This window comes from Arvicanthis niloticus, chromosome 11 (genome assembly GCF_011762505.2).
Source record: "Arvicanthis niloticus isolate mArvNil1 chromosome 11, mArvNil1.pat.X, whole genome shotgun sequence".
Lineage (NCBI taxonomy): Eukaryota > Metazoa > Chordata > Mammalia > Rodentia > Muridae > Arvicanthis > Arvicanthis niloticus.
In genome coordinates, this window is record NC_047668.1 from 60,245,059 (window position 1) to 60,270,743 (window position 25,685).

The window sequence follows — 25,685 nt, forward strand, 5'->3', positions numbered from 1 at the left end:
AGTTCAAATCTCCCCTTATTGATCTCAAATTACAGACCCATTCCCTTCCTCTTCCCTCCCAGATTGCTCTTTCATTGCTGAGGCTGCAGGCAGTGGCTGAGCAGGAATACACTTAATAGGGGCAGATCTCTCCTTATCCACTAACTTCACACCTCCAAATTTGTCCAGCTTTTGGATTTTTTGGTGTGGTCCCTGAAAGACATGAACTCTTTAGCCAAGCTACCTCTGGATCTCTCCTTAGGAAAAGGATGCTTGAGCCTGTCCTTGGGACTGTGATAGGGTCTGTCACAGTGACAGTGCTGGTTCCTCTCTGAATGACTTAGGCACTCAGAACGACTGTGTCTGCCTTCAGAGGGACTATAGCGAGCTCTCTCAGAATGGCTGCGGCTGAGTGTGGAAGAATGCCTGTGTAGCCTGGGATTAGGGAAAGTGTATTGGTTTATTCCAGAACCATGTCTTTTCCAGCCAGAAGGAATGGAAAAGGATCTTTCAGATGAACTACATGGATGGCTCCTTTCTGAGCGACTGCCCAGTGACCTCCTCGTGAGACTGAGATGGCTCCTTTTTGAGGGACTGAGGCATCACAGAGAAGAGGGACCTTGTTGGCTCCGCCCAGAAAGACTGTGTAGACTCTTCTTCACAGAGGGACTGTGTCCTCTTCTCTCCAGAGGTCTACAAGGGCTCCTCCCTGAGCGCCTGTGAGGGCTCCGCCCTGAGGGACTGCGAAGGTTCCTTCCTGAGGGACTGTGAGGGCTCTTCCTTGAGGGATTTCAAGGGTTCCTCCTTGAGGAACTGTGGCCTCTCCCCTTAAAGAGACTTATGGCTTCTGTCAGAGAGACTATGATAGGTTCTTAGAGAGGAGCTAAGACTGTTTCTCTGGGAGGGACTGCGATGACTCCTCTCAGAAAGACTTCTAAGGGTTCTGTCAGAGGAACTGCTATGCCTTCTCCAACAAGGACTGTGATGTCTCCTGTCAGAGAGACTTTGCCCATGAGTTCTCTGGGGGAGCCTGTGATGGGTCCTTTCAAATGGCTTATTGCATACGGTTCTCTCCCTGAGGAAGCCTTGTTCTTCCTTGTGTATGGGCTTCTTTCCAAAGTGACTCTGCAGGGTTCCTTTCAGGAGTGGGTTAGATACAATCCTCTCTTGGGCCTGAAATCTGGCTCCTACTTTAGAACAACAGTTCTTAGCCTCTAGACTGAGTATTTCCCGACTACAGCCTTTCTTTGCTATACTGTAGACATTTTGAATTCTCTTCAAAGGTTCTGGGACTGACTTAGCTTGGTTAAAGACATCCCATCCACAAGCCACGGTCTTCTGCAATCGCAAGGGTCTGGGTAGGAAAGGGCTCGCCTGTTTGGGATGTTGAGCTTGTCTACCCCACTCCCTTGCTCCCTGCAACTTGTCCTTTTGCTTAGGGGTTGAGAGTGTTGACCTGTGCCCGACAACTGGGGTCCTGGCTCCTTTGCTATCTCCCATTAAGCAATAATCCTTGGCTCTTTGTTTGGGGTGCAAGTTTTTGATTGACCACAAATTGTCTGGCCTCATCTTGTACTCAAGTTTCTGTCTGGTAAAAGTCACAATTCTATGTGCTGCTTGGAATGCCTTCCTTAGGCCGTGAAAAAGCAGTCGGATGAATTGGGCTGGGAGAATTTCTTAGGTTGTCCCTTGGAAGGAACAGTGCTTGCTTGGGTGGTTTGAATTCTGCTTCTTGGCAGACCCCTCAGTGTTCTAGGACGACTGACTGCTTTTTGTGCTTGTAAGGATTTTGTAGAGCCTTGTGTTTTGTGTTTTAGGTCCCTTGGCGATTTTCTTCACTGGATATGTTAAGACAGAGGTCTTTCTGAGGCTTGATTTAACCCATTTTTCATCCTGATTGCTTTCTCTGATACGGAGTGAATCTGACAGAATTCATAGTTTTTGGCTGTTGTCTTTCCTGCCACACCACAGGCCTATTCTTTTGTTGAGTGTGAACTTGAACAGAAGCAGGAGACAGGGAAGATCTGGACTGGAAACCTCTTCTAGGACTAGGACTCTTGGAAGCCAGGGTAGAGAATCTAGCTGTCCTTCGAGATGGTGATGCAGCAGTCTTCCGTGGATCTGCTCTGTTTCTTTCATAATACTTTGAGTCTTGAGCTCTTTTCCCAGTTTGCAATTTAAATGGAAGATGCAATGGAATCTCACCATAGCCTTCAGGGGTGCTTAAAAGGTAGAGTTGTGGGTAGATAAGAAGGTACAGCCCAAAAGCAGACTGTGACTTATGACAGCAATTCAGTCCTGAACATCGGCCACATTGTAAGCAGATGGGATACTTTAGAACAAGACCTGACGATAGAGGTGGAGGGACATTGTGGGGTATTTGACTTCTTAGGAGTTTTCCTGCTCTTTGTAGCTGTAGTTCTTTTAGCAGTTGGAGCTGTTTTGAGATATCTGTTTTGGACTGTGAGAGAGAACTTGTCTGGAGGGAAGGCTGAGACTCAAAAGTCCCAGCCAGTGAACCACATAGTGAGATTTTACTCTGCTCCCTGGAAACAGAATCTTCCCTAGTGTAAAGTATCTTGAAATCAGGCATGAAGCCGGGCCCCAGTACATGACACAGACACATGCTCAGTGATTTCCTGGAATATATTGCTGAGCTTTGAGCTTGTTTTCTTTCCTTCTAATCTAGTACCAGAGTATTGCTGTATTATGGAAGACATGGAGCCGAGTGTCCACATCTTTAAAGGCATTTTTCCCCCTCATTACTGTGACATAAAATATGTCTCTGAATATAGTTTTTAACCACTGAAGTCTGAGAAATGGTCCTTGGAACCCTCTCTAGCCGGCTTTGAAAAAATTCCATCAGTTCAGCTGAAACCCCAAATAAATTCTGATTAGATTGACAGATGTCCATAGTGGATCCTTCTGTTAAAAATGATTGAGAACAAGGCTTCCTTTCCATAGTGGCTCCCAGGACATTCCCCAGCAGTAACATATTGAGAGGTATTTCCTAGGTAGTTGCTGCCTGCAGACATGACTTTCCCAGACATTCTGTTGTATGCCCACGAAAGAACGGATAGAGCTTCTTCAAGCCCCTAATCCTGCCTGAAACTCTTCTGATAGTAATCTGAATGAATATGAAGAATACTTCTGGAATTCCTCCATTTTCTCCTTTTCATGTTCTTCCTTAGATAAGATATTCATGCTCCAGATCTCAGGATATGGGGCTTCCTTGGTGTCCCCTGTCTTATCAGAGGATAGATTTTGAAGGATCAAGGGAAGAAATGAAGATTTTATCATAATAGTTGTTTGTATAGAATTTTGAAAACTGCAAAATACCAACACCAAGGTTTTTCAAAAGCTCTTGAAACTTCTGGCACCCCAGAACCCTGAAGGTGCTCTAATTCAGTTGTTTTGTCAATGCTTGAGAGAAATGGGATTGGAGGGCTGTGTATTAACCTAGATAAGTAGTCCTCTGCCTGTAACTTTGCTGATGTGATCATCTCTGAGTCTTTATTCTGACACACTGATCCTTGATTGGAATCCTCAATTTTCATTACTTTGGGAGATTCTGTTTTGAGGCTTAGAGATTTTCCAGCCTGAAGCCTTTGCTCATGAGTCAACACTGTAGGCTCCTTAAGGTGAGATGTTTGCTGAAATACTAATTCTGCAGAAGTCACTTGAATATCTGCCCTTGGAGTTGACTCCATAGGTTTTACCAGGTCTTGAAGATGTGGTCTTAGGTGTAAATTCAAACATTCTCTTACTTTAATGCTAGATCTTGTGGTGAGTCCTATTAGTTCTACAGTCTGAGGACAAGGTCCTGGTGCCACTTCTTCAGATTTTACCAACAGAAGCAGTGGTTTGGGAGTTAATGCAGTCTTTATAATTCGAAAGCCTGGCCAGCGTTTTGTTTCTAAAACCTGATGTGTTGGATCTATGATTAATTTCTTGGACTGCACATTTTGTAGCCAAAGGCTTGGAGCAAATTTTGAACTTATCACATCATGTATTTTGAGAGTCAAATCATTGTAGTTTGACTCTTGAGGGATACTCTCTGGAATCATCATAGACTTTATAACTTGAAGTGGTGGTTCAGGGATCACTTCTACAGCTTCAGAAACTTTTTGGAGGACAACTGATTGAGGAACTGGAAGCTGTGTCTTTGCAGATTCTGTCACTTGATCTCGTGGCTTTGGACTAACCCCTACAAAGTATATCATTTAATCCAGTGATTCTATTGGAGTGATGCTTGCATTTTCCAGGCACAGATTCTGAGGTTTTGTTAGACCCCTCCTGGCTGCTGTGTACCAAAGGTGAGCTCTACAGAGTCAGTATTTCCCACAACTTGACTGGTTTGCTTGCATAATAACTCAGAGGATTCTTTCTGCAGCCACAGCATAGAGGCTAAATTTTTAGATTTGGGAGTCTGAGGTCCTGGCCCTGGCATTATTCCTGAAGCAGAATCTGGGACATGACAGAATGGCCTTGGTGTTGATACTACAGATTGTTCCCTAGAGATCTTTTCCTAGAGCCTACCCCCAGAGGTCCTGAGTCTTGAGGTCATGACCTTGGAGATTTTTCTACAAATACAGTCTCTCTATTTACTGGCTCTGGAGTCATTCTAAGAAATTCTTTCCCTTGCTGTCTTGCTTCACAAGTCAGCTCTATCTTGTCTGCAACATGATTCTTCAAGTCGAGGGTCATTCTATCAGATTCTGTAACTTCCTTTGTCTGTAACTTCTTGAAATCTTGAAATTGAGGCCATGACCAAGACGGTAACTCTGGAGTTTCTGGGATCTGGTAGCTTTTCTGTAGGTTTGGCTCTGAGGATTTTGAATCTTGATCACTTAGTGTGGAGTCAGATCAACAAATTCTGGTACTTGAAGGACTAGCTTCAAGGGCATCTGTAATGATTCTAAGACTTTATCTAATGATTCTATGACTTTATCTGTTGGTTTGAAGTTCAACTTCATAGATTTTTTCCCATCATTTCTGTGCTTTTCTGTCCCAATCCTTTTGTCGTTTTTAAAGATTCCACATCTTGATAAATTGGTGGTAAAGTTCACCAATTTAGGGACTTGACATCAACCTAGGCTTCATGATCATTTCTGCAAAATCCACCACCTGTCGCTCTGGTTTATATGTTGCTTTAGTCAATTTTGTGACTGGATCAATTGTCTGTGGCATTAGGTTCCCAGATTTCATATTTGGAAAAATTGACTTTGGTGGTAACTCCACAGATTTTCCAGGTTCTGGCAGAGACACTGATGACAATTTCACATGTTTTACACCTTGCCACTTTGGCTCTGAAGTAAACAACAAAGATTTCATATTTTGCTGCTGTGATTTCAGTGACAAATTTGAAAATTTGACACTAATCAGTGCTGGTCCTGCTAAGAGCTTCTTGGTGGACTGTGGTCCTGATGCCATCATTGGTTTCAAGTCAAGGGTTTCATCATTGGGGTCAAGTCAAAGGACTTAATGCTTTGCAACTGTGGCCCTGAACTGGGCTTTACAGAACATATGCATTGAGGTTTTGATTCAGGATTAAACCTGGAAGAATTCATACCATCCATACCTTGATGTTGTGGACCAGGGTTGTATTCCATAGGTGCTATACCCAAATCGTTTGACCCTTGAGTTAATTCAGACTTCAAGTGCTGTTCTTGAAGTTTTGGAGCTTGTAAATGTGGCCCAGGGTAGTAGCCAATAGAATTTTCAGACTGAGATTCTTGATTTAGAGTACATGCAGGAGAATTTATATCTTGCAAGTGTATTCTAATATTGCACCAAACAGGATTTACACACAGAATTTGTGGTGGTGGAAATGTACAAAAATTCATACCTTTAAAAGGTGGCCCAAGATTATACCTATTAGAATTTTCACACAGAAGATTTTGCCTTGGAGTATATACAAAAGAATTCACACCTTGCCAATGTGATTCAGGATTGCACTCAGTAGACTGTACACATGGAGGACTTGGCTTTGGGGTGCATTCATTAGAATTTATGTCTTGCAAATGTGACTTAGGGCTGCTCCCAGTAGAATCTACACATTGCAATTTTGATCCTGAAAAGCATGAGGAAGAATTCTTTCCAGGCAAATGTATTCCAGTATTGCACTCAGAGCTTATACACTGAGCGTTTGGCTCTGGAATGCATGCAGAGGAATTTGTATCTTGCAAATATGGCCCAGATGTATACCCACTGGAATTTACATACTGAGAATTTATATTGGGAGTACATGCAGAATTCACATCTTCCAAGTGTGACCCAGGGCAGAACACCTTAGATTTTATACCCTGAAGGTCTGGATCAGGGTGCAACTTAGATGATTCTACATCTTGTATCCCGGTGTTGGGTGCCATAACATTTTTACTGTGACTCCAGTCACAGGATTTCCTACATTGCAATCTAGGTTCATGATTGAATTCTGGAGATGACTCTTCCAGCAGCTTGACCTCTGTGGTTACCGAAGAAGGTTTTATCTCTTGTAACTGTGGCCCAGGGTTGAACCCTAAAGACTGTGTACCTGTTCCCGGGCCCAACTCAAGAGGACATCTTGCAACTCTTGCTCTGAGTTGAATTCCATCGATTTCAGGTCTTGAAGTGTTGCACACAAGTCTGATTGATGACTTGATATGTTGCAAATGTGGCTCATGATTGAACACTGTTGATTTCATACTTTGAGGCTGTTGCTTTTGACTTAATTTGTGAGGTTTCACATCTTGCTTCTGATTTCTGGCTTTGAGTCCAAAAGGTACCACATTATAAATTGGTGAGGCCAACTCAGAGAATACCACAACCTGCAAGTCTGCATCATAATTGACCTCCTTATCCTTTGTTGTTTGTGGATATGTGGACTTTCACATCTTCCAGCTTTAATCCAGGGTTGAAAGCCTCAGTCTTCATACCTTGAAGGTGTAATTCTGGTTTTAACTTAGTTTCCTGATGTGTAACTCAGAGGGTACCTTGAACTGCAAAGGTTTCCCATCAAGTGCCTTAGAGAAAATCCATTTAAAGGATTCTACATCTTGCCCAAGTGGCTGATACACAAGGGCCATGGGTTTTTCTTTTTGAACTGTGTCTCCTGAAATCCCTTCTGAAGACTTTACACCCTGTAAGTGTGAGCCAGAATTGATCTCTGAAGATCGTCTATCTTGAAGCTCTGTCCCCAGAATTGACATAGAATATTTCTTATCTTGCAACTGAGGGCCAGAGTTTAACTTTACAGATTCAATTGATTCCATATCTTGGAGCTTTTCTCCTTGAAACAATTCAGAAGGATTTTTATATTGTGTCTGTGGTCCGGAATCAAAGTTCACTGCTGTTACACCTTGAGAGTTTATCTGTGTGATCACCTCGGAAGGTTTTATACTTGTCAAGTGTTGTTCCATAGAGTCTACATCTTGAAGTTTCCTGCCCATGATCAGCTCGGAATTTTTCAAATCTTGCAAGTTAAGGTCTGAATCCATCCCTATAGATAGTGTGCCTAAAAACAGCTTCCTTGGGGTGAACTCAGGTTTCTCACCTTGTAATTTTGGACTAGGTTTGATTTCTACTGACTTCATACCATGAACATTCTTCTCTGTAATGACTTCAGATGGCATATCTTCTAATTGTGGTCTAGGACTGAAGCCCATAGATTTGACATTTTGGACTTTTACACCCAGGATTGTCTTCAGAGATTTCAGATCTTGTAACTGTGGGCCTGATTCACAGTTTTCCATCTCCATTTCTTGAGGCTTTGTCTTCAGAACTGAATCCAATTTTATACCTTGGGACTGTGGCCTAGGTTTAGAGTCTAGCTTGACCCTTCGAATATTGGTCCCCATGATTAAATTAGTAAATGATTTATTTTTCAACTGTGAGCTGGGACTTAACTTAAATTTCATATTCTGGGACTTTGTTTCAGGTGTCAAGTCAGAACATTTTGTACTTTGTCCCTGGGGCTCAGACTTCATCTCAGATTTCATACCATGAGGTTTTGTCTGAAGTGCCAACTCAGAAGATTTTTCACTTTTCAATCCTATATTTTTATTGTTTTATGACTGTGACCCTTGGCCTGATACCCCAGATTTCGCTCCTGAAGACTGTGACTCTTGTTTAAACACTGAAGATGTCAAATCTTGAGGCTGTTGTATACCTGAAGATGACTTTAACGCCTTTGCTTCTTGTGACTGTGTCCCAGGGGTCAATTCTAGAGAGCTCCTGCATTCTATATGGAACCTGGGTTTGAATGTCATTGATTTTATATTACTGATCATTGACCTTAAGGTTGGGTCACATGTTTTCATACTTCTAAATGGCAGCTCAGACTTATAATCAATAGTTTTGAACCCATGAGACAAGCATTCCTGGACTGACCGGGAAAGTTCTTTACCTTCTGTCTTGGGCCATGTCATCAACTCCTCAGATGCCTTCACATCCCTTTCTTGTACTGAGGGTTTTAACTCTTTGGATATGAATCCTTGAGGCTGTAACCCAAGATTCTGCATAGATTTCTTATCTTGGAAGACAGAGTTTGTATTTTCAAGCTGTGGTCCATGGTCCAATGGCACAGTTTCCACACACTGAGACTGTGGTTCTGAAGATGTTACAAAGTTTCCCCCCTTTTTGTAGCTCTGGTCCTGGTGACAACTGGAGGGTCTTCATACACTGTTCTTGTGGCCTGAGGTTAAAATCCCCAGATGTTTTCGCTTGAAATTTTGGCCCTTGAGCTATTTTCAATGGCTTCCTACCTCCCAGTTTTATGGAGGGTTTCTGGTCTGTCAATTTGACACCTTGAGATGGTGACCCACTATTGGATCCTAAAAACTTCACACCGTGGAATGCCTGTTGAGGTATCCACTGGACAGATCTCACACTTTCAGCCTGTGGCTCTTTGTTTAGCTCCTTGGTTGTGATGCCTTGAGGCTGTAGCTCTGAAGTCAAGATAAAAGTTTTTGGTTCCTGCAACCCTATTGCTAATGGAGAGGTCTTTACTCCCTGTAATTGTGGCTCAAGATGAAATGCCACAGATTTTTCTCCTTGAATTTTTGACCTGGCAGTCAGTTCAGATGACCTCACACCTCTCCATAGCATAAGCGGCTTCAGTTCTGTAGGTGTGGCATCTTGAGACTGTGACCTTGAGTTTAACCCTGTACCTTTCTCACTTTGAAACTCAGATATTGGTATCCATTGAATAGACTTTGTGCCTCCAGTTTGGGGTTCTGTATTCAGTGCCTCAGTTTCCATACCTTGAAGCTGTGGGTCCAACTTTGACTCCAAGGCTTTCTCTTGGTCCATCTGGGACCCTGGAGTCAACTGTCAAGGTTTCATACTTAACACCTGTAGTTCATGTTGGAACTCTTCAGCTTTTACACTTTGAACAACTGGCTCAGGAGCCAATACAAATGAGGTTGTATAGTAACTGAGAGTTGATCTCTATGGGTTTCATATCTGCAGGTTTGGGTTCTTGATCTGACTCCATGGGCAATGTATTTTCTGATTCAAGCTGTTTTTTCTGTGGTCAAAAATCCCACCTTTCCACTCTAGTGACTTTACAGTTATCTGGTCATCCTGTCTAGACTTAAGAGTTAAGTCCATGGGTGCCATCCCTTGAGACCCTTGTTGTGTTGAGGTGAAATCTACAAATTTTACTCCTCAGATCCCTTGTGTTTTGGCTACAGTTGGAGGTTTTAGACTTTGCTGTTTCCAACATGGGGAGATCACAGGTTTCCTATCTTGTGTTTGTAGCTGTGAATTCAGTCCCTTGGGTTTTATACCTTGCAGTTGAGGCCCTTGAAACAACTTCATAGACTTTTCTTGAAAAAACATCCTTGGTACCAAAGTCACAGGACTCTCCCCTTGCTTCTTTGGTTCAGGTTTCAAGTCCATGGCATTTACATCTTGAACATGTGTACCATGGGCCAACCCCTTAGTTTTCACATCTTGAATTCTTGGACCTGGAATCAACTTGACAGACTTCATATCTCCTCTCAGGGAACTACTTGGGGATACCACAGTAGATTTTATCCTCTTGAGACATTCTTCTACAGTTAAGGTCACAGATTTCTTATCTTCTACTTTTGGCTTTGAAGGTAGTAACTTTGGCTTTAAATCCTTCAAGCTGGTGCCCAGAGGCCGCTCAAGTTTCCTATCTCCTGCTTGCATCCCTGGCGTTGACAGCATAGATCTGACATGCTCCAGCTCTGACTTTGACTTTAACTTTGTAGATTTACTACCTCCCAAATATGGCCCTGGTGTTAATTCCACAGATGTCAAGAGTTTCTTGCTTTGAAACCGTGTTCTTCTCCACAGGTTTTATATGTCCCAAAAGCTGTCCTTCAATCAATTCAGAAGATGCTATGCCTTGGGTCTCTGGTCTTCTGATCAACTCAGAATAATCTACATTCGCTAAGTGTCTCCCAGGAGCCAACTTTGATTTTACATCTTGAAATGGGGACTCTTGTACTGTCAATTCTGGTTTTCTCCCTTGCGTCTCTGGCTGTGTGGTCAACTCAAAATTTTTTACACATTCTAAGTGTGGCCCCAAGTTTAGCTCTGAAGTTTTCACACCTTGAGGTTGAATTCCTGGTATTATATCCAAAAATTTGACATCTTGCAGCCATGGCCCTGAGTTAAAACTTACCTGCCTTGTATCTTGTAGCACTGGAATCATCTTTGCTAATCTGGGATCTTGTATCCCTAACTCTAGAGTTGTAGAACTTCCAATAACAAACATGGATCCTCAGATTTGCTTCCCAAATTTGACCCCTTGAAATTTTGGTCTTAAAGCCAGCTCAGAAAATTTAATATCTTGTTTCTGAGGTCCTGTGTTGACCACCTCAGATATCACGTGTGGATGCTGTAGTTCAGAGGCTTGTGATGCAAATTTCATGCTGTGAAACTCTGATCCTTGTGTAGGCAGAGCAAGCTTCCTATATTCAAACCTTGGCTCTTAGCTTAATGGCAAAAATGATTCTGGCATAAATCCCTGAGACGTCCTCTCTTGAAGCGGAAAACCTGGTATGAACTGTGTATATTTGAAACCTTGATGCTTGGGTTTTGGGATCGAATCAGAAAATCTTACATCTTGCAAACATGGTCCTAGATTTACTTCCGTAGATTTCACATGTTGTGGTTGTGGTTCTGGAACCTTTGGACCTGGAATAAAACCAGATGATCTGATTTCTGGTATTGGGGAATATGATATTGTTTCATCAGATTTCACACTATAATGTGAATTTGCTGGATTTTCACCTTGAAAAAGTTGCCCTTGATATAACTTTGGAAATCTGACACTTTGCAGTTGTGGCCCTGGAATTAATCCTGATTTGACAATTGGTTGCTCTTGGCCCAGATTCAAATCCATGGATTTCACATTTGGAATCTGTGTCCCCTCAACTGACTCCTTTGGTGATAAACTCTGTGACCCTGGCTCTGGTTTTACCTTTTCATGATCTGCCACTCCAATAGGTGACTGTTGTACTACATCCACAGATATCTCACTTTGTAACTCTAGTTCTATTTGTAACTCTGAATCTATTTGCATAAACTTTACATTGTGGAGCTGTGGCCCTGGGATCACATCTATAATATGTGGTGCGGATTTTGTAGTTAACTCTACAGGTTCTACAACTAGTACTGATGGTTCAGAGATTAATTCTTCAAATTTCAATTTTTCTGCCAATGACTCTGATTCCTCGAATTGCACTCTTGGTTCTAGATTCAATCCCTGAGATCCCATTTATAAATCTGTTTCTACAATAGTCCCCTGTGTATCATCAGCTTCAGGCAATGTCAATTTGGTGCTTTCTGTGTATTCATATAGTCTTATTGTTGATGGGTTAGTAACTTCTGGACATGGTTCTAGCATCACATGAACAAAGTTCACATCCAGGGGCTGTGGTTCTGGGGCCATCACTTCTGGGTTTATGGTGGGCAGTTCTAATTCTGGTAGCAAATTCAGAACATTTTTAATTTTGGATTGTAATTCTGGAGTCTCCTTCATCTCTTTTACAAACTCGGTCCTAGTTTCAAAAGTATCGTGGAGTGGTGGTAAGCTCATCTCCATAGATTCTGAGGTTTGGCTCATTGGTGCTGGAGTCATTCCTGCTGATGATTGTGTCAACTCAGCAGATTCTTTCACCTGATGACAAGGGTCAGAGGTCACCCTTGCTTCTGAGGCTTGTTGCTGTTCAGTCAGCCCTTCAGGTTCTGGGAAAGAATAACTTGAGTTGAGGCTCACATCTGAAGATTTTACTGCAAAAAGGTGTGTAATCAACTCACCAACTTTCATGCTTTCCACCAGGGTCTCAGGAATTAAACTCCTACAATCTACCAATGGAATCTCCATATCTTCAAGCAGTGGTGGTACATGGGCTATCTTATCAGAGCTGGTGTTTCGTGGACATGGTTTTGGAGCCAAGTTTGCAGATTTTACATCTTCAAGTGGTAGTCTTGGGGTCAATGCCACCATTTTTACATCTTCTTGTACCTCCTGTGGTAGAGCCGAATGAACACCTTCCATACCTTGAGACTGTGAACCAGGAATCAAATTTACTGAATTCACTTTGCACCTGTGGATTTGGGGCCACCCCAGCAGATTGTATGTTTTGGAGTTGTGGTTCAACTGTCAGTTGGCCAGACTTCACATCTTGAAGCTGAGACTCTGGGGCTGCTGGGACAGGTTTCTCAGTTTGTAATTGTGGTATGGTGGTTAATTCCTCAGACTGTATGCTCTGCTGATGTTGTTCTGGGGTCAAATCTGTAGGTACCACCATTGGGGTCAGCGGTCCATCTGTTTTTATCTCTACAAGTTTATGTCATTGGCTCATCCCTATAGCTACTGTCCCTAGATCTGGTGCCCCTGGGGCTGTTGTCATAGATTCTGTCATTTGATGATGTGATGGTGTCATCTCTGTAGGATTCTTCTTTTGTGGCCAGGTATCAAAGGTCGACCCCAAAGGTTCTGTCATTTTGTGACTTTGCCTTGGGCTCACCTCTGAACAGTCTAAGTCTTGGTGCTGTGGGGTGAACTCGGAAGGGTCCATGACCTGATGAGGCAGTTTTGGAGTCAATGACACATACTTTGTACCTTGATGTGGTGTCATCCCTATGGAGTCTCTGACTTGAACCTTGAAGGCAGAAGGCAACTCTAGAGATTCTTTGGTTTGAGCCACTGACTGTGCAGTCAAACCAGCTTGTAGTGGTGTGATCATTCCTGTGGGTGACTCTTGTACCATTGAGTTTATCTTTAGAGCATGTGTGGATTTCTTAGATGATCCTGGAATCATCCTTGATGAATCCAGGACTTTAGGTGGTGGCCATAGGCGTTGAAGTGGCCTAGGAGTAAACCTGATCTGTTTTGTGGCTTGATTCTGTGATCCCGAGTCCATGTTTAATGTTTTCACAACTTTATGCTGAGGCTGGTGAATTTTCCATAGAGTCTGTTACCTCTGAATGTAAATCTGGAATCATTCCCATTGCATCCATAACCTGATGCAATGCCATCAGAGTGACCTTTATGCTGTCTGTGGCTGAACATGGTACCTTGGGTGTCAGCTCCACATTAGTTCCTTGTGCCTTATATGACTGCATCCTTTCTTCTGGAAGACCTGTGACCCTCTGTTCTATATTCAGCTCTAACACAGGCTTTGGATCCTTTTTCTGTAAAGTGGTTTCTTCCCAAATTGCATCAACTTCTACATTTCTGGAAGGTGGCATGTCCATTGATATTACTAAAGGATTGTAGCTAATGATTTGGTGGTCCTGTTCAGATTCTAATTGCTTGTTGGTGGTAAGTGGCTGTGACATTCTTGCTTCTGTCCTGTTTACTTCAGAATTCACCCCAATGTTTGCATGGAGATGAATTGATGGAACATCTGAAGATCTGTTGGTACTTGGCTTAGTGCTCTGAGGGATGGGTGTAGGTAAATGAGTCTCGGGGATCTCCTGTGCATCCATCGGATGATTGAGTATTTCCCATGATTTTTTCACAGGCAGAAGTACCACTTGTTTCTGCAAGGTGGAGACCTGAGACATATGTCCTTCCAGCTCTCCTCTGACTAAAGGAGAGAGCTGGAGTGGAGCCCAGATGAAGGGTCCCAGTCTCCCATTCAAAACACAATTTGACCCATGATCTGATAGCAAATGATTCTTTTCCTTATCTTTTGTTTTCTGTTGTTTACCAGGATCTAAGGATTGTAAAATCAGGCTAATAAAAGAGCTTTGAGCTTGTAAGGGAGGAAGGGCTGCAAAATTCTGGAAAAGATGTGACTTTTCAGTATCTGCCAGCTGAAAGGTAGGCAGTGGTGTGCTTTGGCTCCTGCACATGGGCAACTTCTTTTCTGGGGAATCGGGGACACTATTGCTCTGGATTTGCCAAGTTGTTCTTTCAGAAAAGATTGGAACATAAGACAGGATTGAGCTGTTGTTGGAGGATTCAGAAGATATACTATAGTCAGTAGAATGTTTCCCATTTTCACAGTAACAGTGAGGTAGGACAATCTCCTGAGCCACAGTGTCAAAGATGGAGGAAGAAGACATATCATGGGATTCTGGTAAATCGAATTCCATACGTGTTGAGCTGAAAAACAAAGAGATTTTTGTTGTTGTTGTTTTCTTTGGAATCAGTAGTGGGAAAATTAGTACAGAACAAAAGAAGTGGTCATTTCAAGTGCAAACTATTTTTGGTGTAAGGGAGGTGAGGGTGGAAAAGGGGGTGTATTCACAAGCATCAGTTATTTCTGTAAAGAATCCCTCTACCAGAAGTGAGGGAGATGAATCAGTGAAGTGCATGCCATACAAATGCTGTGCCCCATCCCCAGATCACACAGGACAATAAAAGTACATGGTGCCCAGTGTCGGGGAAGCAGAGACAAGCACATCCTTGGGGCTCACTGGCCAATCAAGGCTAACTAGTGAGTCTGACTGAGAGACTTTTTTTCAAAAAGAAGGTGAGCAGATCCAAGGAATGACACCTAAGTTTTACAAACACACACACACACACACACACACACACACACACACACACACACACTCCCGTTCAACTTGCCATTAAGCTGGATGACTTGAGTTGAGTTCAGTCCCTAAGATCTGTATGTTAGAAAAGAACTGGTACCAGTGGCTTGCCCTTTGACCTCCATATACATGTGACACACATGTGTACACATGCACCAAAAGAAAGAAAGAAAGAAAGAAAGAAAGAAAAATAAATAAATAAGTGTATTTTTAATTTAAAAACAAAAAACAACCTCACTGCTTTGGGGGTTAGAGAGATGGGTCAGTAGTTAAAAGCAGTGACTGCTCTTCCAGAAGATACAGGTTTGTAGGAGGAGCTAAAGTGGGAGGAGCTAGGAGAGGAACAGGAGAGGGAAGAGGAGGAGCTAGGAAAGGGAGAGGAGAGGAGAGAGGGGAACATGGAGGTGGATGTTCATGTGTCTCTGGCTGTCAAAGGTAGTTGGTATATCTAGGTTGGGTATTGGGTTACACCTCTGATTGAGTGGGCATCTTGTTATTGATCATTACCAAATATATAAGCCTTTGGGTCATCTAAGCATTTAGAGTCTCATTTGTACTGAGCCTGTGTGGTTGGTGGGATGGTCTGGGAAATGCTCAGCCTTGCAGAGACATAGTGGAAGATTGGCAGAGCCACTTCCCACGCTGGCGTCTCATGGGTGGCAGGGCTGGTGTTTCTGGCTGGCTGTTTCTTTTTCTTTTCTTTTCTTTTCTTTTCTTTTTTTAAGATTTATTTGTTTTATGTATGTGAGTACACTGTAGGGGTCTTCAGACACACATCAGAAGAGGGTATCAGATCCTGTTACAGATGGTTGTGAGCCACCATGTGGTTGCTGGGAATTGAACTCAGGACCTTTAGGAAGAGCAGTCAGTGCTCTTAACCACTGAGCCAACTCTCCAGCCCTGGCTGTCTGTTTCTAGCTGCCGCGTGCACGTGGCCTCTGGCCACAGAACATGGCTGCTGAGTTAGGCAGAGTTGCCACAGCTTAGATACCCGCTTGAGCAGTGGACGTTTTAAATAATTACTTCAACACAGGTTTGATTCTCAGCACCCACATGGTGGTTTGTGAACATCAGGAACTCCAGTACCAGAGGATTGCATACCCTATTCTGGCCTCTGTGGGCACCAGGCATGCATGTGGTACACAGACATACATGTATGCAAAATGCTCATACACATAAAATACAAATAAATCTCAAAAAATAGTTCTTTACGACTCAAAAGCTTTTCTTTCCCCACCCTCTTTACTCTTCTTCCTTCCTTCCTTCCTTCCTTTCTTATATTTTAAGTATTTCTCTATCTCCTACCCAGAAAATCTTTTTCCTGACCTTGCATTTTCTAGATGTTGGAAGATCCGTTGAAGGCTCTTGTCTGTTGACCATAATATATAGCCCTGGTTCTGAAGACCCCCAAACCCGGGAAACCCTTCCTCAAGTCTCAAGAAATCACTACCACCCAAAAACCACAAGAAACCATACCTGGATGCAATCAGCAGAGGTTTATTAGGGAAGAAAGCTGGCAGCCAGCGGTCTAACTACACACTCGAGCAGGAGTAGAGTTCGACCCCGCCAGCCAGTCTGAGGAGGGTTTTAAAGGGAAAAACCACAAACCAGGGGAGTGGGAAGGGGGGTGAGGGGTTGTCAAGGATACAAAACATAAAAATACTGGAACATTTCAGAGGTACTCACCCTCAATGATTAGAGTCATGTGAAAATCACTCTGCACACTCATTCCTCTCAAAAATGTAGTTCTACCATGTCATTACCAACTATTTCAGGTTAACTATTTTCACTTCTTCTGGCTATAGCCCCACCTAGATGGCTTGCATCTTTCTCTGTGGTCAGGAATGTGTCCTCCTGCCTTTTGAGCTTTTCCCACCCACAGGTGGGGTCTACTCCCTGTGGCTTGAGGAATGTAATCCAGTAAGTGTCCTCTGATTCAGGGGTAATGTCCTCCACCCGGAATGTGTCCTGGGGCAGTGAAAATCTTACATTCAGTTCCGCTTTCTGGAGCTTACATTCTTTTGCTCAGGTCTAGGGTAAAGAAAAAGCCTGTGTGTGTGTGTGTGTGTGTGTGTGTGTGTGTGTGTGTGTGTGTGTGTCTTTATAATTTTTCACTCTACAGTTCCAGCCCATAGGAAGTCCTGAAATACTGGACACAGCAGGGTAGGTCAGTGGAACTGAAGTGATAGCAAAGTACCAGAAAGCTAACCAATAAGAATAGAAAGTTAATTTAGGAATGAGACAATTGCTACCATAGTAAATGAAGTAAAAGTACCAAGTATTTTATACTTTTAGCACTTACAATTAAGGTGATATCTTAGTTAGGGTTTCTAGCCTCCTTCTAAGAGAACTAGAAGAAAATGACCTCACTTCCTATTCTGTGTCCCAAGGTTCATGACCAAGTTCCTAGGCCAGTGACCTACCTTAAAAGGGTGCAAGTAACAGAGTCCACGGAGGAAGGGAGGCCAGGCAGGGCCAGTCAACTCTTGGCCAAGTGTTCAGGTGAGGTGTGCGATGTAGCTTGTGGCCAGCATTAGCACATCCAACTTGGAAAGCTTGGTGTCAGGTGGTACTGCAGGCAGAGCAGCCTGCAGGGGCAGAAAGGCCTGACGTAGTGTCTTCACCAGAGTCTGTTCCCGTGCTGTGTTCTCCGGGCTGGCCTCACTCTGCAGAGAGGACCCATGAGTGCATCTGACACAGATTCCCATCTAACCCTGGCTTCTTGTTATTGTTGCTATTGTTGGGCCAGAGTTTCATGTAGCCCAGGCTAGATTTGAAATCCCTGTGTAGCCCAGGATAGCCTTGAACTTAGGATCTGACTGCTTCCACCTCCTAAGTGTTGGGATTGTAGGGACATACTGCTATACCTGGTTGACCCTGAATTCCAAGGGTCCATTAGTGCCATGTCTTCTGCTGAAACTCATGGGTCTCACTGGGTCTAAGCCATGCCTCATAATACAAACGAAGGAAGGCCTAGGCTGGGATCAGATGCCTGGAAGGTGGCAACACTTGGCTCAGAACCCCATTTTCTTTCTATTACCCCATTATCGTTTGTTCCACTCCCATGGGAGTGTGTGGCTCCTGCTTCTCAGGGCACTCTGGGTGCCATAGGAAGCATAGAGCCACGCCCCTGCTTAGTAGGGCTGACCCTTGACCTAACTAGGTCCTGAGATGAAGGGGTTGCCATGGTAAAGAGGGAAAGACTGCACCAAAGATCAAACCCCACAGTCCTGGGCTACAGACTTAGCTAACTTGGTAGAATGTTTGCCTGGCATGTGAGAGACCCAGGGTTCAGTCCCTATTCATCACTGTATAAACCTGGTGTGGTAGCACATACTCTTAGCTCTTGGAATGTGGAGCCAGGAGGATCTGAAGTCCAAGTTCTAGGGTACAGGAAAAGTTTGAGGCCAGCCTGGGCTATGCGAGGCTCCAGCTCTAACTACATACATATAAATGAACAAACCAAAAACCTCAGTCTCGGTCCCAGGTTCCCTGCCACTGGAGGCTGCTCAGGGACATCAGGCCATTCACATATCTCCTCTGGTCCTGAGTTTCCTCAGTAGAAATCAGTCACATCAACTCTCTGAGCTTTGCTATGAGGAAGCTCTGACCGGTCCTGCCACCTCCAGCTTGTTACCAGGAACCTAAGGAGCCAGCATCCCACTCCTGGGCAGATCCATCAACACTGATCAAAGCTCTTCCTTCAGAGGTGGCACCTCACTGCCCTCCAAACCCTTCCTTCCCCAGCTCCCTCCTCTGAGTGTTCTTACCCTGCCATGAGCTGTTCCCCTAGCTCTGGTCCCTCGAGGGGCAGAGGTGGCTCTGCTGAATCTGTGGTTGTCCAGCTAGTGTCTTCCCACAGGTCCTGCCTTGTCCTGTTGAGGCAGCTCCTCTTCCTGTCAGTGCCTAGAAGCAACCGTGCCTTGGCTTTATTATGCCCATGCCCTGCTCCTGGCATTGCTGGTGCCTCTGTGGCCTCCTGTGACATGCCACTATGGTGAGGTATGGGGCTGTAGGCCCTAGAGCAGGGGCACAGTACCCAACAGATCCTTGGGCTCAAGCTCGCCCTGACAGGGTGGCCATCCAGCCAGCAACGTCTGTATCTGAAGGAGCTGGCACCAACTCAGTCCTACTTCACTCCTTGCTCTGGGAAAACTGCCCACCCAGCACAGCCCCCGCAAAAAGCCTTCGCCTGCCTGTGGCACATATCCTGGCTGAGGGGTGGGGGCACTGCATGCTGGGAATGTCCAAGCCCTAGGTCAAGGCCCGTACTTGGAAGGCAGGAAGATGGGTTAGGAAGAGAGTGCCCTTCCACACCATGACTAACCCTGACAGAGTAATCTTCTGATGGACATGCCACTTCAGGTTGGGGTTCAAGTCCATCGTTTGGGACTCTGGATCTCCAGCCCTTGTGCCAGAGACTGTTGACATGTATCCTGCTGCAGCCTTCCTTCCTTCCACCAATGCCCACGCAAGGGGCGCTACTCTTAGCTTCTCAAAGATGGCTCAGCAGTTAAGAGCACTCACTGTATTTCCAGAAGTCCTAAGTTCAATTCCCAGCAACCGCATGGTGGCTCACAACCATCTGTAATAGGATTTCATGCCCTCTTCTGGCATGCAGGTGTACATGCAGATAGAGCATGCATACACATTAAATAAATAAATACATAAATGAATAATCTTTAAATACCCTGGCACTCATGTGCTCTCTCCCCAATTCCCCACATATACTCTGTGTCTTCTCACTTTGGCCCAGGGCCAGGGGCAGTGGTGGGGTGTGGTACCAAGTTCTGCCTCTCTATGAGGGGTGTTAGGGCATCGCCAGTATTCACAGTAGGCTGGCCCGGAGAAGGCAAGGGGCAAAGTCTGGAATGAGAATCTGTACCCCATGTTTCCCTTTGGGGGAGGGTCAACACACTTCTGCTGCTCACCAGACCTGAAGGGAAACGTGGGGTCTGAGATGAGTGTTGCAGTTCCCGGGCCTCCTCTCTGGGTACCAGGGTGTTGCAGGTGTACTGCCTGGAGAGGAACTCAGGATCAAGAGCCTTAGGTCCTCATTTCCCCTCGTTCATGTCTGCATACCAAGCAGGAAGGGGAAAGGCACCAGGGATAAGCAAGGCCTTCCCCATAGCAATCTGTAATGAAGCAACTCTCTGAAACAATCCTTGTTCATATTGCTTTATTGGGAGTGGGTACAGATGCATACACTTTATTGGGGTGAACCAGGGGGAAGAGTGTGAGAATATCCAAGAAGGTCATTGGCTGAAGGCTAAGGCTATCTAGATACCTCCTTAGCATGGAGAACTTCAGGTGGGTGGTCCTCTCAGTTGGTGGTCATGGTTACCTGTTCCAGAGCAGGCATGAGAGGCTGGGAGGAGCAGCTCCACTCCTACAGACTCAGATCTCTGCGATTCCTGGGATTTGAGCAGGCCCTACCTCACTGGTTCTTATGTGTGCCTGGTAGCCCAACCCAGTGCCCTAAGGTGACTCATCCCAGCATGTGGGAGGCAGAGGCAGATGGATCTCTGTGAGTTCGATGCCAGCCTGGTCTACAGAGAGAGAGAGAGAGAGAGAGAGAGAGAGAGAGAGAGAGAGAGAGAGAGAGAGAGAGAGAGTGTGTTTCAGGACAGCCAGGGATACACAGAGAAACCTTGCCTCAAATCACCAAAACCAAATTAACAACAACAACAACAAAAAACCCAAACCCTAGCCAGGCACAGTGGCATATAAAGGTGACATATGTCATTATGTCTAGAAGTTTGAGGCCATCCTAATCTACATAATGAGTTCCAGGCCAGCCAAGATACATAGTGAGACCCTGTCTCAAAAAACTTTAGAAGGAGGAGGGGGAGGAGGAGGAGGAGGGAGGCAAGCTGGCCAACCTTCACCCTAATAAAGACCCCTGACCTTAGACCTCCCAGAACTGTTACAAACATCTCTTGTTCTTCATTACATTGCCCAGGCTCTGGGATTCTTTCATAGCAACACAAATGACATCCGCTCTCCCTGCTGATACAACACATAAGCCGGGGTGGGGGTGGGGGGGTGGGGGGGTGGGGGGGAAATAGAAGTCACACGTTGCTTTCTTGAATCTGGCCGTTTCCTGAAGCATTCCATATCATTCACTAGTAATAGAAGTCACACGTTGCTTTCTTGAACCTGGCCATTTCCCAAAGGCATTCCATACCATTCACTAGTGTGATTGAAAATGTTGTTGACCAGCAGCTAGAAATTTACAGGTTTGAAATTCTAGAAATTATGTTTTCATTCTTTGAACATTTGCCTATCTGTGGTTGCTCGGCACCTTTTTCAGTTATAATTTTTCCAAGGATGCTCAGGGTAGTTCCTCAAGCAGCTTACACACACACACACACACACACCCCACTCCAAAAGAGGAGAGGCTGGAGAGAAGGCTCCACAGGTGAAGGTTCTTACCTTGCAATCCTAACATTCTGAGTTGGACCAATGTTTAAAAAAAAAAAAAAATCCAAAGTCCCATGTTCCTATGGTGAGATAGGAGGCTGAGACATGAGAAGCTCAAGGACCAGCTAGACTACAGTACACAGCTTGGTGCAGAAATAAAAATAGAGACTGTACCTCAAAACAAGATAAGCTTCTAGGGGTTGGTGGTACACACCTTTGATCCCAGTGCTCAGGAGGCAGAGGCAGGTGGATCTCTATGAGTTCAAGGCCAGACTACAGCCAAGGCTACACAGAGAAACCCTGTCTGGAAAAACTAAATAAAAAGAAAAGCAAACAAACAAAAAATAAAGATAATCTGTTCTTCCCTCTGCCCTTGTGGGCCGACCACTTGACTTAGTTTCTCAACTTGTCTTCTCACAACAGTTTCAGAATCAAGTGGTTTCTGGCCAATAAACAAAAGCAAAAGGCAACTGTTCAGCAAAGGGTTCTGATGAAAACTGGGAACAAAATCAGGCATCTGTCTCTACAAGGGGTGATCCTGGCAGACAGCCAGGCTGGGCAGGTAAGGATGCACATATCCCTATATTCAATCTCAGCCAAGGAGCAGTCCTTCCAGGTAGAGCTGGGAGTTTTCACCCCTGGAGAGTCGAGCACATTTATTTACATACACAAGTTGTTTATTAGCTCTACAAGAGGAAGTTGCTTGGCTCAGTGATAAATACGTAGACACTTCAGTAAGGGGAAGAGGTCACCAACCCTGAAAGATGACCTCTGAGCGCACGGACACTACAGAGCATGACCCCCTGTCCCCTGGACAAAAACAAGAGGGAAGAAAAGGCGTCAGGATCAAACTCTCTTAGCCAACTCCGGTTAGTGTGTTTGTCCATCCTCTCAATGACCATTTGCAGTAGAAGGTTCAGGAGAAATAGCACATGATGTTCTTGCCTAGAGCTGGAGGAATTTGGGTGGGAAGAGTATGTGGTAGATAATATCTACAACCAGAAATGACCATCGAACTGAAACAACTTCATTACAGCCTGGCTGCCAAGTGCTTAGAGACCTTCCTTTCACTTGCTCTACAGTGGTTTATGAACGGGAACTGACACCAAGTAAGAGAAGTGGCCAGTGTGAACTGGAGTTTTTGCCTAGATGCTTCTCATTCACACAGTGAGAAGTTCTGCTTCTTCTGACATCCCTAAAACCAAATGTGGGGTGTTTTCAGACACATCTCCAATTCTCAGACACCAACTAGGTGTCCAACGATTCAATGAAATTTCTAACACCACGAACCCACAGGTGTTCACACTGGATCCCATAAATCAAAGGGACCAATCCTAAGGGATCTTGTCTCCAATGTCTCCAGTTTTGAGTCCTGACCATCTGTACTTGTAAATAACGGGCTGGGAACCAGAAGTCTCTATGACTTCCTCTGTCGGTCTTGTCAGAACAGCACACAGAACTCGGTTCCATCTTCCTTAGGCTTTCTCTTCTGTCATGAAGGGTAGAACCCAGGAATAGCCGAAGAAAAGAGATGTGTGGGGCAAGGTATGTGGAGGATGAAGGGTGAGGGGTGCAGCACTTCCTTGCCCTCTCTGGGCACAGCATCCATCCAGCACCTACATGAGACCACCAACCTGGGAGTTCATTGATCCCTATAGTCTAGGAGTTTTTTTTTTAATGAATATTTCATCAAATGGGCACATATTGGCCATTGGTGACTGAATTCAGTGTCCAGTTCCTCCCTCCTTCCTGAAGGTTAGTAAATGGGCCTGAAATTAGCCTCTGCTAATCACCTGGTTTGTTCAGCTGAATATGGGTCCATTAGACATCATGGTAGTATAAATTCATGGATGGCTGACAGGGGCTCATTAGGAATAGCAAAAGACATCAAATACTAAAATATAAGCAATCTTCAAATTATGGTCCTTACATCCCTATAATGAGAACAAGTTCCCAAAAGACTTAAATAGTAGGGTAACCAAATAGCCCAGTTTATCTGGGATTTTGTGATCTTTGTGCATAGCCTCAGGTCTTGCCAGTCCTGGTGGCCAGGACTCTCAATGTCTATATTCCTTTGTTTATTTTAAAGACTTAATTTATTTTATGTATATGAATACACAGTAGCTGTCTTCAGACACACCAGAAGAGGGCGTCAGATCCCATTACAGATGGTTGTGAGCTACCATGTGGTTGCTGGGAATTGAACTCGGGACCTCTGTGAGAACAGTCAGTGCTCTTAACCACTGAGCCATCTCTCCAGCCCTACACGTCCTTTTACAAGTGCCCTTCTCTTGTGTATGTGTGAGGGAGGAGGGGATATGGAGGAGATGGTGCCCTGTGTGCATGTGGAGGTCAGAGGTCAGTGCCAAGGGTTTTCAATAAATAAGGTGGACAACCTTATTTATTTATTGAGAGTTAGTGTTCATCATTTCAGCTAGGGTGGCTGGCCAGCAAGCCTCCAAGATCCCCCTGCCTCAGTCACCCAGGGCTGGGAGGCCTGGAGATGTATGTGAGCCTCTGTGCTCAGCTTTATGTGGGTGCTAGGGATCCAAACTCAGGTCTTCATGCTTGTCCAAGAAGCACTTTACCATCTCCCCAGCGCCCACCTTCTCCAGTTTTACACAAGCCATGCTGAGTCCTCATTCCTAATTTTATTATGGTCCATTATTGGGGTAAAAATGCTCCAGGGAATCAAAAAAGCAAGCAATAAAAATACTGGGGCCAGCAAAATGGCTCAGCAGGGAAAAGCACTTGCCTTGAACTTGATGACTCCAGGACCTACATGTGGAGGGAGGGATCAACTTGCCCTTTGACATCCACATGTGTGCTGTGTGCTGTGTGTCTATGCACATACAATGAATAAATGCAAGGGCTGGAGAGAGCTCAGCATGTAGGAGCACCAGCTGCCCTTCCAGAGGGTCTGGGCTTCAGTTCCCAGCACACACACATGGCAACTCACAAACATCTGGACATCCAGTCACAAGGGCTCTGATGCCCTTTTCTGGCCTCTAAGGGCACCAGGCATGAACATATTACATTTAGACATGTATGCAAGCAAAACAGCCATACACATAAAACCTTAAAAAATGAATTCAATGACAAAAACCAATTAAATGATGGGCCAAACATTTGAATATAAACAATCTGTAAGCACATGAAAATACTTTGTTTTCCTAGAATCCAGCAGTGGGGAGGAAGGGACAGGCAGATCACTAGAATCCATTGGCCAGGCTACTCCAGGCTCAGTGAGTGACCTGTCTCAAAACATATAGTGGAAAAGTGATTCAGAAAGACATCTGGCAGCGGTCTCTAGCTTTCACATGAACACACCCACATGTGCATTAACTCACACACATGAACACAGACACTGCACAGTGTTAAGAAAATAGCTGTTTCTGCAGAGAGGGTGCAGTGATTAAGAGCATTAGCCGTTCCTCCAGAGGACTCAGTTTCCAGAGTCCACAAGGTGGCCCACAACTGTCTGTGACTCCAGTTCCAAGGGATCTGATCCTGTACTGGCTGGTTTTGTGTGTCAACTTGACACAAGCTGGAGTCATCAGAGAGAAAGGAGCCTCAGTTGAGGAAATGCTTCTATTAGATCTACCTGTAGGGCATTTCCTCAATTAGAGATTGATGGGGGAGGCCCAGCCCATGGTAGGTGGTGCCACCCCTGGGCTGGTGGTCCTGGGTTCTATAAGAAAGCCAGCTGAGCAAGCCATATGAAGTAAGCAGTACCCCTCCATGGCCTCTGTGTCAGCTCCTCCTTCCAGCCCTGCTTTAGTTCCTGTCTGACTTCTTCCAGTGATGGACTATGATCTGGAAGTATAAGCCCAATAAACCCTTTCCTCCCCAACTTGGTTTTTGGTCGTGGTAGTCACAGCAATAGAAACCCCGAGACACACCCTCATACATTCATACAGGTGAAACACCAATACACATAAAATAAGCAAATAAACCATTTAATAAAATAAAATTTTAAAAAAGAAAACAGCTAAGGGGCTGTCAAGTGTTAAGAGCACTCACTGCTTGTGAGGCCTGGAATTCAGATCCCAGCACCATTATCAGGCAACTCACAAATGTCTAAAACTCTAGCTCTAGGGGATCCAACCCTCTTCAGGTCTTCAAGGGCACATGCAAGCACGTGACATACATCTAAATAAACAAAATCATTTAAAATAGCTATTAAAATATACAGTAATATTCCAAAGACGAAAGGGTACGGAGCACAGTTACTTCCCTCAGACAGCAAGCCTATGAGGAAGGTGCAAGGCTCA

The 25,685-nt window shown here is 44.6% G+C and overlaps 1 protein-coding gene across 1 annotated transcript; it reads right to left on the reverse strand.

Annotated features, from left to right (window-relative positions):
* Positions 1–146: 146 nt before the first annotated feature.
* Positions 147–19,371, reverse strand: Spata31h1 (SPATA31 subfamily H member 1). The gene is given in 29 exon segments (XM_076941782.1): positions 147–573; positions 809–1,640; positions 1,643–1,667; positions 1,946–2,567; positions 2,569–2,735; positions 2,738–2,976; positions 2,979–3,285; positions 3,287–3,338; positions 3,340–4,279; positions 4,282–4,500; positions 4,503–4,835; positions 4,838–5,022; positions 5,072–5,402; positions 6,191–6,308; positions 6,456–6,538; positions 6,541–6,610; positions 6,612–6,834; positions 6,836–6,923; positions 6,926–8,011; positions 8,129–8,491; positions 8,724–9,388; positions 9,390–9,489; positions 9,492–9,611; positions 9,750–10,267; positions 10,269–12,505; positions 13,423–14,554; positions 16,315–16,434; positions 17,536–17,654; positions 19,261–19,371. Coding segments are annotated over 29 exon segments (11,832 nt in total).
* Positions 19,372–25,685: the final 6,314 nt, after the last annotated feature.